At 41.3% G+C, this 16,323-nt stretch overlaps 1 protein-coding gene across 1 annotated transcript; it reads left to right on the top strand.

Annotated features, from left to right (window-relative positions):
- Positions 1–13,053, top strand: TLR5 (toll like receptor 5). The gene is made up of 2 exons (XM_058836862.1): positions 1–301; positions 8,285–13,053. Exon 2 carries the CDS (start codon positions 8,289–8,291, stop codon positions 10,872–10,874), a length of 2,586 nt encoding a protein of 861 aa, XP_058692845.1. The 5' UTR covers positions 1–301; positions 8,285–8,288; the 3' UTR covers positions 10,875–13,053.
- The last annotated feature ends 3,270 nt before the right edge of the window (positions 13,054–16,323 follow it).

The raw sequence follows: 16,323 nt of genomic DNA, 5'->3' as shown, positions 1-16,323 counted from the left end.
AGGCTATCCATTCTGCTGGGGAATTTACCTTCCAGTGCTTCTTCACTGATGATTCCACCTTTTACATTTTTTTGTTGTGGTTTGGTTTGGTTTTTTTTTTCCGGTTCCATATCCATATAGCCACCACTTCCCTGTACTCCCTCTCCCTGCGGCACCCCAGCTCTCCGGCTCTGCCCTTTCTTGACTCTGCCTTGCGTGAAGTGAGCAGCTCAGCCGCGCAGCTCCGTCTCCCTGGGGCTCTGCTTTTCCCTCCGGAGCCGTCCCCGGCAGGAGGAGGAGGCAGTCCGGCTCCAGCCGCCCGGTGTGTATGCGGGGAGCGGCCGGGGGCCGGGGGAGCGCGGCGGGGCCCGGGCGGGACGCGGGGCCGGGCTGGGCCGGGGGGGAGCGGCAGCCCCGCACGGCTCCGTCACTGCCCACGGAGCTCCGAGGGGCAGTCTCCAGCCTCTACCCACCCTCGACAGCCCCTCTTTCCACTGGCCCTTTAGGCCGCCAAGAAATAAGGTTCTCCGCCGCCAGGAGAAGGTTTTGGCAGCAGATCTTCTCGTTTTTTACTATGTAACTTAGCACTCATTCGCATTTTCCGCCCCCACCTTGAGGCGGACAAGGATTATTACACTCTTTTTATGGGGGAAAAAACTAGATCAGTGGGGTACAAAGTCCCCAAGAGTCACAAAGGTGTTGGAGGTGGGACTTGATAAGACAGGGCTGCATCTGCACCTGGCCTTTGAAGAGCTCGGTTTGTGGGGTTTCAGCAGTTCCTGGACTTCAGCACTTGAGGACCAAGTGTTTTGCTTTTGCAGACAGCCAGCAGTGCCCAAGCCTGGCAGGGCTGACTGGCCAGCATCTAATCTAGCTACACAGCATAGGTGTTCTCAGGTAGGCAGGTTTCTAGCTCAGACCTAGCATAAAACACAGCAGTGTTGTAAAACGGAGCAGTGAACTGTTGCTGTATTTCTTTAATTCAGTGACTTACAGCTGGGAGCATTCACCCAGGTCATGGGAGAGTTCAGTCCATAGATCTTTGCCCGAGGATGAATGAGACGTATCTCTTCTGCTTAATTTACAACAGGCTAGTTTTGGCCTCCTCTGGCTTCCTTGTGAAGCTGTGTCATTATGCAAGAACTTTCAGAAGCTGAGTAAGGTGGTGAAAGACAGGAAGCAGAGGGCAGGGCAAGAAGGACCTCCACAGTATTCTCTGAGGGTTGAACATATGCATTATCAGAATATGCAAGCAGCCCAGAGCAGATCTTCTCTTTTCCTTCCCTTGGCCCCATGCAAAGCATCTCCTAACCCATTATTAGGCTGAAACATGTACTTGATTTAGAGATTCTTGAACATTATTCACTCAGCTGGAAGAGATATAACAGAAGAGGAGAGTGCCTCCTGTCCAAAATAACCAATGCTTCCACAGTTAGTGGGTATGAGTGTGAAAAAAGGGTTTGGTGTTGCATTGTGAAGAAAATAGAGCTGACTGCAGCTGTTTTACTTGACAGATTAAACTGCTAAATAAGGACATAGCTGGCTTTCTCTCTGGAAAGATCTGGGTAAGGAGACAATTTAAAATATATCCTCCATGGGGATTTCTGTTTTGGCAATCCCTCAGTGTCTGACCACAGGTCTTTATGGATTCAGAAATCAGGTGCATGCTCTGGATGCACTGCATGCAGGGTGTAATTCAGTCTCCTGCTTCCACTCTAAATGTCTTTCCTGCAGCTCAGCCTGTGTTCTTCCTGGCGGGGTTGTAACTATCTTGTGTAAGGATAATCAGTAGATAAACAACTGATCTGGGATATATAAGCAGGTGAGCCTAGGATGCTCCTGCCATGCTGGGAGCTGATGGAACAGCTCCCTCACCAAGAGCCTCCCACAGGAATGGTTTCAGGAAGGCTACCAGCTACTTATCCACCTTCTTCACTTGGTAGGTCTTCATTGCATCACAGGTTCGACAGTACAGAGTTTTGTCAACCATACTAGTGAGTGAAATTTTCACATTTTTCTCCTCCACCACCAAGAGCAAATTCAAATTCATTCAGATCTAAAGCCTATTTCAAATAAATTCAAACATCTCAATTCCAGGAAAGTCTTGAGCAGGTTTCTAATTTTACCTAGAAGCTGGGCAGATTTTATCTCTCTTTGTATTATATTTATGGTCCTTTTGTCACTGGAGCAACTTGTTGTCTTTTGATTGCTTTTTTAAAATGCATGTGCAAAAAAAATACTTGCAAGAGCGAACATCTCTTTTACAATTTGTTCCATTTGGCTCCACACATTCAAGAATCTGTTTCCATACTTTTAAAACAATTCTTTGATAAATAATGTGCCTAGATTTGATCCCAGAAGTGCAGGAGTGGTAATCATGTCATTCCCCCTCTGGCTGGTCCCTGTTACTCATCTTTGCTGACTTCAGGCTACCAAACAATTACCACTGTTTGATGCCTGACAACTGTTTCACAGGCATGACAGCAATGATGAGCTTTATAAAAAGGTGAGGCCTTTAAAAATAACTGTACAGAGCTCTGCTTGTGACCCCAGAAGTTGCAGTCTGAATGTTGCTTCTCCACTTCGTCAAGAATTCACTGCTTCCTGAAGAATTTCTGTCTCATCTGTGAAATCTGGCTTCCTGTAACTTAAAAACTTGACTGTCATTCCTAAGACTCCTTTCCTATTATCACTTTGATCTTTTCCAGGTGAGAGCTTAAATCCTGGCTGCTTCTAATTATCCTCCAAACACAAAAAAGGAGCATTGTGTCCCTGGGCTAAATCCGCTCTGTGAAAAACACAGTCCAAAGTTATAGCAAAGAGGGAAGGGAAACTAACAGGAAAGAGACTGTTTGTCCCCCAGGGTGGCTTCTAATGTAGACCAGGCAGTTCTCACATGACAGCTTTCAAAAAATAAGGAAAACATGGGCTCAAGATGTGAGGTAAGAATACCTGAGTGGTCACTGTGACTGCCCACAGGTGGTCTGTGCAGCTTTGAACGAGTGTCACTGCTGGAAAACAACAGGAGCGAAAAATTTGGAAAAACAAACAAAAAACCCCAAACCTCCAAATGAATCTTCACTGTCCTCACTGAAGCCCTGCTTTGTTAGGACCTGGAAACTGGTTGTTGGTCCTCTTCTGAGGCCCAGCTGAGGTTCTTTCTGCCTTTGTGGTGTCCTGTGACACACAGGGCAGAGCTGGGCTGGCTCGTGGGCCAGTGGCCAGTGCTGGGGCCTTACTGGAAGAAACCCAGCTGGCTGCTGGGCAGGGAAAAAGGAGCAGGCTGGCTCTGCTCAGCAGGGACACACTCAAAACGGTGCTAGAGGCTAAAACCAGCTGAGCTGGGGCCAAAAGCTGAGGTCTGGGGCTATGGCAGTTTCTCTCTGCCTGTCTAATTTATTCCTGTCCTCCACAGAATAGCCCAGGGCATGTTTTAGTCTTTATTTTCAAGTTTGTTTTCCTATCCTTCTGGGGACTGCTCTATTGTCAAGAACTGTTACACTATAATTAGTGGAATCACATCTGTCTTTGTGTGTTTGCATCTCATCATATAATCTGATGGGATAGCAAAACAAACAAATAAATACAAACAGGAAGTAGACCATTACACCCAAACCAGTACTGGCTTTTATGGTCCTTCTGCTCTGTCAGGTCATTAAATGCCTTATTGCCTTATGCTTTTCTCCATCAATGATAGGAACTGTCACAGTGCTCAATTACATTGTAAGATGCTTCCTGATTTTAAGAAGAAATATGCTATATTTGGATTAAGCATCCTGAAAATTTAAGGGAGAGGCTGAGGGGGTGGGATGGGGCACATTCATTAATCATCTGATGAATGAAATAGTTTCTTTTTTAAATCTTAATTGACTAGAGGGGCCCCATGACAAAAAAGTTTACACTGCACAACTTTTTATGAGCACAAATGCATATATTATGATGGCCTAAAGCCCGGCAAAAGCTTGAAGCTTTATTTTTGTTTCACTAAGTAGATTTGATCTAATCAGATAACAGCAGAAATACAAATTTTCATTCATAGCACTTGGCCTTTATCTGACCGGCCTACGAACAAAGGCTTACTATTTCTCAATATATTTTTCAAGATCTTTTTTATGGCCTAAATAAATATTACAAACTCCTTGTCAGTAGGCTTTCTGTTAGATTAAAAGAAAAAAGATGCTCTTTGAAGGTCTTTGGGTTTTTTTTTTTTCTGATAAATTTTACCAAGCACCAAATATGAATAGTCCTTCACAGTCAGTGAATATCATCAGCCTCTGGGAAAGATAATCATAATTTTTGCCATGAGTGGGGAAAACATGAATGATACTAGGGCATCAGACAATGATGTTTTGTTCTGCACTTTCTCCAAGAAGTAGGAATGATTCTCATTTCCCTACAGAATTGTGACTTGGGAATATTATGAGAAGACTGCACAAGAGAGGCTCCTTTGGATGCCTGGAGGGCACCCAAGATCTGAAGAAGGAGATTGAGAGACATTTGTCTATTCATGTGAATTTTCATGGGGTTTAGGCAGCAATTGCATAGCAACTTTTCCAGTGCATTTTTGTAGGGGGTGTGGAAAGGGGAGCGGCAAGTGCTTTCTAAATCTCCATGAGACAGTTGCTACTCTGGCATGAATAGCAAAAAGAGACAGTCTAAGCCTTCCTTTTCAGCTTTAGTCCAGGCCCTGCTTACTGACAGTCTCTCTGGGTGTCCTCAGGCAGGACCACTTTCCCCCTTCCCTTTACTGCTTACCCTTTCCAACATCAGTGCAGTAGAAGGAAATAAAATCTCACATGCTGGGCTCTGGTTCTCTGAACTTCAGTGCTCCAGTTTTCAATAATGAAAATTCTAAATAATTGACAATATAGACTCAAGCTCCACCAGAGAGGTTCAGGTTGGACATCAGGAAGAATTTTTTCACTGAAAGGGTATTTAGACATTGGAAGAGGCAGCCCAGGGAAGTAGTGGAGTCACCATTCCTGGAAGTGTTCAAGAAACAGCTGGACTTGGCAATTAGTGATACAGTTTAGTTGGCATGGTGGTGTTTGGTCAAAGGTTGGACTCAGTGATCTTGGTATTCCAACCTTAGAGATTCTGTGACTCTATGATTCTATGAATTAAACATTTACACATCCCTTCATCTCCATGTCCCTGCATAGATACGTAATTGAATGGGGTGAACCTCATTTTGTGGGAAGAGTGTTCTTCCCAAAAGGTTTTACATGCTAATGTACAGTGGTGAAGGGTTGCAAAAACTGCTACATGATGGGATTATGATAAATTGCAAGTCTTTGCTGTCTTCATGAGAGCAGTAAGAGACATTTCTTACTGCCAGCATCCCACTGCTGCCCATGGATTCAGGGGATGAGGTCATAACTTAGGCAGAAAGGGAGCAAAGAGTTTACAAATGAAATCTTGCTTGTCGCTAAGCCAGAGAAAAATTGGAATGTAACAACTGCTAAAAGATTGTTAGATGTTTTTTTAGCTTACAAGAATGTGGAAAAGCGGGTCAATGTAAAAGAAAATATGTCCAAAAATATTTCCCTGTTTTCTTACATTCTCATAACAAAAATAAAACTACATTTTAAAATTTAAAAACATTTTCTAATTCTTACACCCTAAACATTCTGAGCTTTTTCTTGCTGTCTGTTGCACATATATCCATTAAATATTGACTTTCAAAGTATTTTCTCTTTGTCACCGCTTTTTATGATGCTGTGATTTTGCCCAAACTTTAAAAGCAGACATCTCATCTGGGATGAAAATGTAAATGTCTGAAAGATAAATGTAATTTAAAATTATTTGTGCTAAACATTTTATGTCAAGGTGTCAAGAAGAAGCAATGTAATAGTTATTGAATATTAAAAGGCTATCTTGGTGTTTTGTTTTCATGGCTCAAACAAAGAGAAAAGTAAGAAAGTAAACAAGATCTTGAATGACCTGCTGTATATTTAGCTGTGTCTTTTTTAATAACTTACAATATTCTGCAGTCACAACAAACACCATATAGTTTACTGCTTATAAAGTCCCCTTTAAAAGTGCATGCTAGCTCAAAAAATAGGTTTGTAAGTACAATTAATTTTTAGTACTTGGAATAATTCCATAGAAGAAGTTAACATTTCTTAATGTTTTTTCTAAAGTACAGTACACAGACAAACCCTTTAGGGCTAATAAATTGCTCTGCTCTTTACTATGCTCAATAAAAGACAATTTTGATATTCACTGCCTGCAATTTGATTTCCTTTGCGGCACAGCCTAAATTCCTTAGTGAGACAAAATACAAATGAAGTTTGAATGCCAGGGCTTCAGAAATCAACTCTTATCTCTTATCTCCCTAATCTCTTTTACTTTCAAGGATCAGAGCTTGTCTTAAGCACATGAGATTGTCTTAAAAATGACAAGATCACTATTTTAAGTTGTGAGCTATGTGAAACTAAGAGTTTCCCACTTAGTGTTTGAGCCTCTAGGGTGAAAATTCTCACAGACTCACTCCAGCAGTCAAAGCTGCTACAAGTGAAGGTTTTAATATAATCAGATGACTTGGACAACATCATCAAATATGTTTGATACAGTGGGATCACGTCACATATGAGACTGGATTGTACTGTAGTATCCTTGTACTTTCTAAGGAGCAGATAGTCTCTAAAAATTGTATCTTTCCTTTGGTATTTGCAGTGGGAATGTCAAAGTGGCTTCTCCTTACGTAATTTCTGATTTCCCAGGAATCCCATTGTATGGCAGCAATAAGCCTAATTGTAATTTAATTTAATGGTGCAGTATTCTGCATAAAGTCCTTTAAAGAGGCAGGCATGATCAAATCAGAACAGTAATCGTTCAAAGCCCCACTTTTTTCCTCTCTGAAGTAGATTTACCTTGCAGACATTAGATGGCTGCTGGGGGTTTGGTTCTACAAGAATTCACACTTACCAATCTTTAAGCAGACTGTGCTGGAGGACACAAAAATTCACCCATTGGGTCTTCATTTCATTTCAATAAATGCTTGGCTAAAAGCAGAAGCAGATGGTTGCAATTCTAGTTAGAATGTTGGGAGTTATTTTAAAGTACACTTCACAAACAACTACTTTAGGGCTAATAATTTGCTCTGTTCTTTACCATGCTCAATAAATAGACCTTCCTTGCTTTGAAGAGGTTTTTGTCTCAGATAGAAAGGGCGACAGGCAGACAGATGGCATAATGCAAGGAAATACAGAGTGGGAATAAATGGATTCATCACCAAGCTGCATAAATTCTATGCACCTGTCTCAGTTTAGGGCAAATTTGGGAGGAGACTTTTGAAGGGGTCCCTCCAGAACGCAAATTCAAGTGTCTCTTTTCCCTGCCTCTTCAGGAGACATAAATTTCCTTCAAGAAAAGTGGAAAAAACTGTTTATTTAACAAGCAAAGTATTTGCAAACATGAGAAAATGAGTAATACTAAACAATGGAACCTTTAATTTTTCAGTTTTGAAGAGATGGAAAATTTAGAGAGAGAGATTTTTCATAGGGTGTAGCTTGGCTTGCTCAGTCTCTTATCAGTCCTTATCAGAAAAAGGAAAACCACAACTTTTGTATAAGTTAGGAATTTACAGTTTGGGAAATGTAGTTTTTCATAAAACATGAAATCTTGGAGCACAGTTTTAGGTTACTGCTTGCTTTTTTTTTTTCCATCACTGGTAGTCTCATTCCTGCTACACTTTCAAATCTATTTCCAGCTGTTTCCAGAACAGTTGCACGACGTCAGGTTAATCTGAGGCTCAAGGTGTTAAAAGATGTTAAAAATCTCATGGCTGTTAGGCACAAATGACATGTGACAACAATCTGAATTCCAAACAGGTGATTGTCCAAACAAGGAGAGCACTCCTTGAAGGAAAAAGTGGCTTTTGCCTGCTCTGTTGAGATGACTGGGTGCCTTTACTTGGACAGTCCAAACTGTTTTAGTCTTTCTGGAAAAACTAATTAAGGAGTGAAGCTAATACACCAGCATTACCAGTTCCATGCTGTAGATTAAAAAGCCAGGCCAAGATTTTTACTCTTACCTGGTGGGTTCTAAGGAACATAAAGGAGAGTTATGTTTTAGGTCGTAGGAGGTCTTCACATCTTTTTGGGATGCGTTTTCTGACCAAACAGCCTATCAGGTGATGTTTGTTAGACTTCAGAGAAAGGATAAATCCCAAATCACAAGTCATTTTTAGGGTGACATTAGTCCTCTATTCTACAGCTGTTAAAAATGTGCTCTGAAAATCACTGCAAAGACAGCCAACTGCAGAACTTATTCTCACTATTGCTACTTTTTTTTCACATAGGTTCATGATGTTGTGCCATCAGCTCCTCCTTGTCTTTGGCCTGTCTCTGGCTAGTGGGGTGTGTGCATCTAGAAGGTGCTACTCAGAAGACCAAGTCTCTATGTATTTATTCTGCAGCCTCACAGATGTTCCACCTGTGCCAAATGATACAGTGAAGCTTTTCCTAACTTTCAACTTTATCAGACAAGTGACTGCGTCTTCGTTTCCACTGCTGGAGCACTTGTTGCTGCTGGAACTCGGAACCCAGTTTGTCCATCCTGTTACCATAGGAAAAGGAGCGTTCAGGAACCTGCCAAACCTTCGTATCTTAGACTTGGGAGACAATAAGGTTCTTCAGCTGGATCTTGATGCTTTTGTGGGCTTGCCAAGACTGACTGTCCTCCGTCTGTTTCACAACTACCTTGGAGACTCCATCCTGGAAGAACGTTACTTTCAAGATTTGAGGTCATTAGAAGAATTGGATCTTTCAGCAAATGAAATCACAAAACTTCATCCTCATCCCTTATTTTATAATCTAACAGCCTTGAAAAGTGTGAACCTGAAATTCAACAAGATATCCAACTTCTGTCAAACCAATCTTACCAGCTTCCAAGGAAAGCACTTTTTATATTTTAACCTTGGTTCTAATAATTTGTACAAGATGGAAGATGTGGCCTGGGCCAACTGCTCCAACCCTTTTAAAGATATTACATTTAGCTCACTAGACCTTAGTGAAAATGGTTGGAGCACAGAGAGAGTCCAGTATCTCTCTACAGCCATTAAAGGGACTCAAATCAGTTCTTTAATGTTTAGCACTCATATAATGGGTTCAGGATTTGGCTATGATAACTTAAAAAATCCAGATATTTCTACTTTTGCAGGACTAGGAAGAAGTAATCTTAATTTATTTGATATTTCACATGGTTACATTTTCTCTCTCAATTCTTTAATCTTTCAAAGTCTTGGTAATCTGGAATCACTAAACCTTTCCAAAAACAAGATAAATCAAATCCAAAGACAAGCATTTTTTGGCTTGGGCAACCTAAAAACTCTCAACCTCTCAAGTAACCTTTTGGGTGAGTTGTACGATTATACTTTTGAGGGTCTACATAGTGTAATGTGTATTTATTTACAGCAAAATCATATTGGGATGATTGGTGACAAATCATTCAGGCAATTAGTAAATCTGAAAATAATTGATCTCCGGGACAATGCCATTAAAAGACTCCCTTCCTTTCCACACCTGACCTTTGCATTTTTAGGTGACAATAAACTAATGTCTGTAGCTGACAGGGCAATAACTGCAACACATCTCGAATTAGAAAGAAATTGGTTGTCCGACCTAGGTGACCTGTATATTCTTTTCCAAATTCCAGATCTGCAGTATATCTTCTTAAAACACAACCGGTTCTCTGACTGTGTGAAGAGTGCTAATGTTATAGAAAACAATCAGTTAATATACATGGATCTAGGTGAAAATATGTTACAGCTGGTGTGGGAGAGAGATTTATGTTTGGATGTGTTTGGGGCACTGCCCAAACTTCAAGTTCTACTTCTGAATAACAACTACCTTAGTGCTCTTCCACTGGAGATTTTTAGAGGTCTAACATCTCTTAAAAGACTTAACCTGGCTTCCAACATGTTGTCTCATCTTTCTCCCGGGGTTTTCCCGCAAAGCCTAACAAACCTAAACTTATCTGGAAATCAGCTGTTTTCCCCTGAGCCTGAAGTCTTTATGACTTTGAGTATTCTGGATATAACACATAATAATTATGTCTGTGATTGTGCTTTAAAGAGTCTGCTAGTGTGGCTGAATGAAACTAATGTGACCCTGGCTGGCTCCCCCTCTGACAGGTACTGTGTGTACCCCCCTGCCTTTGAAGGGTTACCCCTGTCATATCTGACATACGATGATTGTGATGAAGATGAACTCCAGCAGACACTCAGATACTCACTATTCATCTTCTTCTCGGTCATTCTTCTCCTGTTTCTGGTGGCAGCCATCATTTTCACCCGCTGCCGGGGGATTTGTTTCGTCTGGTATAAAACTATCGCCAAAAGACTGATAGACAACCAACGACGAGTAGCAGATAAAAGTGAATACAAATATGATGCATATCTGTGCTACAACAAAAATGACTTTGAATGGGTCCAGAATTCTTTGCTAAAGCACCTGGATTCGCAGTACTTTGATAAAAACAGATTTACCTTGTGTTTTGAGGAAAGAGATTTTTTGCCTGGGGAAGAACATATCAACAATATTCGTGATGCCATTTGGAACAGCAGGAAAACAATCTGCATTGTGACCAAGCAGTTTCTCAAAGATGGGTGGTGTGTGGAAGCCTTTAATTTTGCCCAGAGCAGGTACTTCTGCGATCTGAAGGATGTCCTCATTATGGTGGTGGTTGGGTCACTTTCTCAGTATCAACTGATGAAACACAAACCAATTCGAAACTTCTTACAAAGGAGTCAGTATTTGCGGTGGCCTGAAGATTATCAAGATGTAGACTGGTTTTTAGATAACCTTTCTTGCCAAATTCTGAAGGAAAAAATAGTGCAGAGGAAAACCAGTGGTATAGAGCTGCAGCCTATAGCAACTATCTCACATTGACTGTGTGAGTTCCTGGCAAGTAGCCCATTTCCAACTGTGCCGTGGCAGGAATAAACAGAAGTTGGCTTCATCTTTCCTTGAAAAGACATGCAGAACAATAACTGTTTCGGTGTAAATCATTCAGAACACAGAGACAAAGCAACCAGCAGATTTATGAACGTGCAATTGTTTGACTACATCATGCATTTTCAGAAGAATTGAATGAATCACAGATGCTTCACATTTTGGATGCATCTTCAGGCACTTTAGTCCTGATTTTGGAGTAATGCTTAATGGTCTGTTTCAGCTAGAGAAGGATGCTCATGGTTGTTTTTTTCAAAGAAAGCCCATGGTACTGTCCAGGAGTGACGAAAAGTGCTCTCAGGCGCTGCCAAGCCTGATCATTGTGGTTCCTGGGCTACTTAATTCTTGCTGCACTGGTAATTTTTCATGTTCTGTTTCATGGTACAATCATTGTTTTGCACCTTTATGCTTTATATTGGTGTAACACAGATTTCATTTGTTTATTTTCTTCTCAATTAACCTCAGCTCAGCTGGAACATACAAACTTTGGACTCCATCTGTTTATCACAATTCATGCCCTTCCCCTCCACCAACTTCTCTGCTTGGTGGTCTAACTACAGTCATGGTCTACAACATTTGCTACTTGCTCAGCTTTGGTGCTTTTTCACTTGACTTGCTTCCTGCCCTGCAGAGAGGAACCAGTATTCCCTTTGGATTTGAAACAAGCCTGAGCTTGGAAAGGAAACAAGAAACTACCTCAGCAGCTGTGCAGGCTGTACCCTGGTGACAGGGCTTTTGCATTCTGGGAGTGGGAAATACACTTTTACTTTGTAGTTGTCCAGTGTAATTTGGGTTGTCCTCAGCACATCCTGTGTGCTCCTCAATTCTAAGGTGTTTTCTTGCTTCTGTTGAGATGTTTTTTCTAGAGACATTAATGCTTGCCTCTGTCTTCTCTATTTTATCACTGTCTGCTCAGGTATGTCTTCAAGGGGTTGTTTGGGGTCATTTTAATAAAAGTCTGACTCAGTGTTCACTGTTACAGAACCTGCACCTATTATTTTGATCGTGACAGACTCCTTGAGTGCACTGTTCACCTCTGCGCATTTACTCAACAAAAGCTTGCTGAAATAATCTCAGTGTGGTCTCCGTGAGATTTTTTGCAGTAGTGAGGAAGCAGGAATGGGAGGTTTTATAAGTTGTCTGCCTCGACCTTAGCTGCAAACAAATAACATCATCTTAACTGTTTTGATAGAGATGAAAGAGTGTAATCCACTTTGTGTGAATGTAGTTGCTGGAATATAGATGTGCCTGTGGCTGATCTAATTTACTCTCAGCACAGTATAGACGATTTCTATTGATAAAATTACTACAGCAAAATATCTCTTCATTCTCAATAAGTGTAGTCATTCAGGAAGGCAAAAAGAGCTAAACCTTGGGATGTTTTCCAGGCGGCACGGGACACGGGGCTGCAGATGAAAGAAGGGATTGACTGCTGGTGGAGCCCTGGGTGTCGCTGTTGGCTCAGGTAACAGCCCGGCTTTCCTGAGCCCCTCCAGGGCTGCTGCAGCTGCTGGCAGGAGGGGAAAATCCTGCTGCAAGGACAGGGCTGGGAAAGCACCAGCAGCCCTGGCTCCCCGGAGCCCCCCGTGAGCCGTCAGAAAAGCCACCACGGGCATTTCAGCTCCTTGCATTTCTTATATTTCTCTAAAAATGTCCAACTCTTTCTCCTTGTGCCCCGTCAACCAGTGCAGATATTTATGGGCATCCTTTAAATGCAGAGGCTGTACCAGGGAGTATTTCAAATAAAACCCACTGGCAGATAGCCAAAGCAGGAATGAATCTGTACAGTGAAGATCATCTGCAGGTCCAGGTGCTTAGTCTAGGGATCTGTGCATGGTATAAGAGCTGGGCATTTAAAAGCACCCTTAAGAAATTATATTTTAATGAGTATCACAAGATATTTTTGGTCAAGTGTTTAGAGCCCTCTCTGCTTAGGACCTTACTGTATATTTACAAAATACTCCTGTCACTTCAGATGCTTAAAACTTTCTCCTGATAACCTGTGTATGCAGGAATGACAAGTAGATAGAGGAGATGGCTTAAACCGAGGCTTTTCCATTTCATCTGGAAAGCTTCTGTCTATTTCATGCTTATGCCACTGGTGGGAGGTGGATACATAAGGTTTGCATTTACTTCAGGCTTTGGAAAGGTCTGACTTTTTACATGGAGGTTTTAATAAAACCCTTGGATGAAATTTCATTGTCTGCCTCTATCCTTAAATACCAATTTCAATACTTAAAGAGACAACACCTGTGCTGGAAGAGGATGGAAAAACTTCTGCCACTTCTAAGGCAACTTAGAAATGAAGAATTAGTCCAGCCTCCATCTTGAAAATTCTATTACAAGGGGTCTACAAAAAGCAGCAAAAGGATTTTTGGAGAACATGGTACTGAATCCTTCCTGACTCGAGTGGTTGCAGGCAAATGAATAACTGCAGTGTCAAATTTTAAAGAGATCCAAAATAACTTTATTTTTTACTCTTTGTGAAGCCATTCCGAGCCTGAGACTCTCAGAACACATACAGTTGGTACAGCCTGTCCTATATGATGAAAAATTACCTTCAAATAGATCACATGGCCCTGATCACCACCTCTGTAGAGTCAGCTATCTTAAATGACAAAGCCTGGGGAATTGTTGAGAAAGGACTTGTGCTGACTTTATACTCCTCTGCTCAGCAGGAACCACAAAAGCATCCTGTACAAAAGTGGAGAATGACTATGCTTGATCAATTCAGACCATAAATTGAGCCTCAACCTCATAACTATTGATCGGATTTTCTTCAGGCTCACTGGGAACATTACTGCTCTATCAGAATTTTATGGCTCCTTAGTTAAGGATACTCTCATCATTTTTACTCACCTTCCTCAGTAAAAAACATTAACTTGTTGGAGAGGGTCCAGAATAGGGTATGAAGTGTGGCACTGGCTCTAAAGCAAGCTATTCAGGGGGAAGCTGGTGAATGTATTCACAGTAGCAGCACAGGGATGGACAGTGACTCAGTGCCCCACAGTATCAGCTCAGATATTAAATAGAAAAGCCCAGTCCTACCATTGCAACATATATTATAAACACTAACTGGTCAAATGGGCTGTGCTGTTCAACAGTGACATCTATCCAGCCTCTCAGAGTCCAAGGATTGCAAGGGCTCCTCCTTGAAATCCAGGCACTCAGGACCAGAATCCAGATTCTACACACATGTCCCTATGGAAACTAACAGAAGCAAACAATTGTATGGCCACATATTATTTCACAACATTATTATTATTATTATTATTATTATTATTATTATTATTATTATTATTATTATTATTATTATTATTATTATTATTATTATTATTATTATTATTATTATTATTATTATTATTATTATTATTTCCCACACAGTGAAATCAGGCATCCCCTCCCATCTGACAGGCACAGTTTTCTCAGTGAAGTCCAATTATACTTGTTAATCCCTATCAGAGAGACTGCTGGTAGAGTATCATGTTTTTAATTAACAAGGTGATCTAACTACTGACAGTGTCCAGCACTGTTCCCATCCCAACACCTGCGTGGAGAGCACAAGCACAGATAAGACTACTGAGAGCTCAGTCTCAAGAGGGCCACTCCTACACACATTGCCCAGAAACATTCTGCCTTCAGTTTTCTTGTGTCACATCATTAACTCAGCTCATTTGCTGACTTCTGGGTCTTTTTTCAGCATGACAGCTCTCCTTCTCCCTGCCAGTGACCATCTGCATTTCAGATCATTGGACCCCACCTTCTCAATTTCGTGTGGTGCCCATTATTTTACAATGGCTTTAACATGTTCTCTTCTTGCTGGAGCTGCAGCCCAGTTAAATCACAAAACAAGGCCCATGCCTGGGAAAATACAGATGGAGAGCAGGACACAGCTGAGCATGTGGTTGCTGAAGCTTCACATGTGAATCTCTGGATTTGCATAAAGTTGGGAAGTTGGGTTGGGTTCCATGGGAAGTGCAAACATGGAGCAAGCAGACAGACAAGGAACAAGATATGTCTTTAGGGTCTGACTCTACAAACATGAGCAAGCATAATGCCCTAATGTAGTAAGAAAATCTACCTGGAAATAGCCTGAGAAAATATTGGCAGGGTTTCTTTACACTCACACAGTACTGCCAACTGTAAGCAGGCAGTTCTGTAAAATAAGGCTTCCAAAGTCAAAGACTGGTGTAAAAAAAAAACCCCAAGGAATAGAAAACAATTATAAATGTCTGGTATTTGACCCTATAAGACTACATTTTCACACTTTCCACATGATCAAAAGATGGTAGATATTCATACAGTCTGTAAATACAGGAGCCAAGAAATTGCCCAAGTATTTCAAGTTTTCTTCTTAGCTGTGAAGAACACCTAAGTTAGTCAGGCCTGGAATAAAGAACTTTAGGAAGATGATTGAAAAAAGACAAGCCTTTCCAGCTTCCCAGTCCTCTGTGGGCAGTGATCTTATATCACACATATCCTCTTCCATTTATGCAAGATGTTTCAGTAGTTGCTGTTAAATAGAATCAGCAAGAGTACAGCCTTGTCTGCAATGAAATAACATGAAGGAGAAGTGACAATATGAACACTTCCCATACTGACAAATTGCCATCAGCAGTCCTCACAAGGCCTCTCCTGGTGGTTATTCCATTAGGCTGCCTGTCAGACTCTGGGAAGGTAGGAAACACTTTTGGAATGCCAAACAGCTCATTCTGCCTTTGGTACGAGCACTTCTTCACACTCAGCTTTCAGCTACCTGTTTCCTGATTTCTGCCTCCCAAAGATGAGCTGAGTGTCTCGGTCTTCAGTCTCACTCTGCTGCTCCTGGCAGCCATCAAAAATTCCTCACACACCTGGAACAGAGCTGCAGGTGCTGCTCCACCAGTATTTCTTTAACTAAACTAAAGCAGCTAAAGCAAAGTTTAGGAGGTGAGTTTTACCCAAAAGGCAATGTCAGCACTAACGTGAACCAGAGAACACCGTATGCCAAGCAGGTACTTGAAGTTTTAAATTCAGCCTTGCATCACATGTAGAAATTACTGTTGGGCCAGGCCAACTGCCTACATGATTCCTCCTCTCTACAGATTGACAGGAGGCTTCTCTTCCCTCTCAAACCTTAACTTTGCTTTTTGTATTGTGTATATACAGTGCAGCGAGTGCCAAAAATAAGTCTACATTTCCTTTCCCAATATGCAAAAGTCAAAATGTAGGTATGACATGAGTTATTTTATAGTGCAAAGATTATCTATTCATAGCAGACTCTGTTTGTTTCAGACATGTGGCTTTCCTTCCTCTTAGATAGTCTATTGTTTGTCATTTTCATTTGTATTAAAAATAAAATCTTTGAGAACTGCAAGCAACAGAGGAAAAAAATACATTTCTTCTG

The sequence above is a fragment of the Poecile atricapillus genome, chromosome 3, assembly GCF_030490865.1.
Source record: "Poecile atricapillus isolate bPoeAtr1 chromosome 3, bPoeAtr1.hap1, whole genome shotgun sequence".
Taxonomy (NCBI): Eukaryota; Metazoa; Chordata; class Aves; order Passeriformes; family Paridae; genus Poecile; species Poecile atricapillus.
Note: the sequence above shows the minus strand (reverse complement) of the source record. Positions and strands in the feature narration are given on the sequence as shown.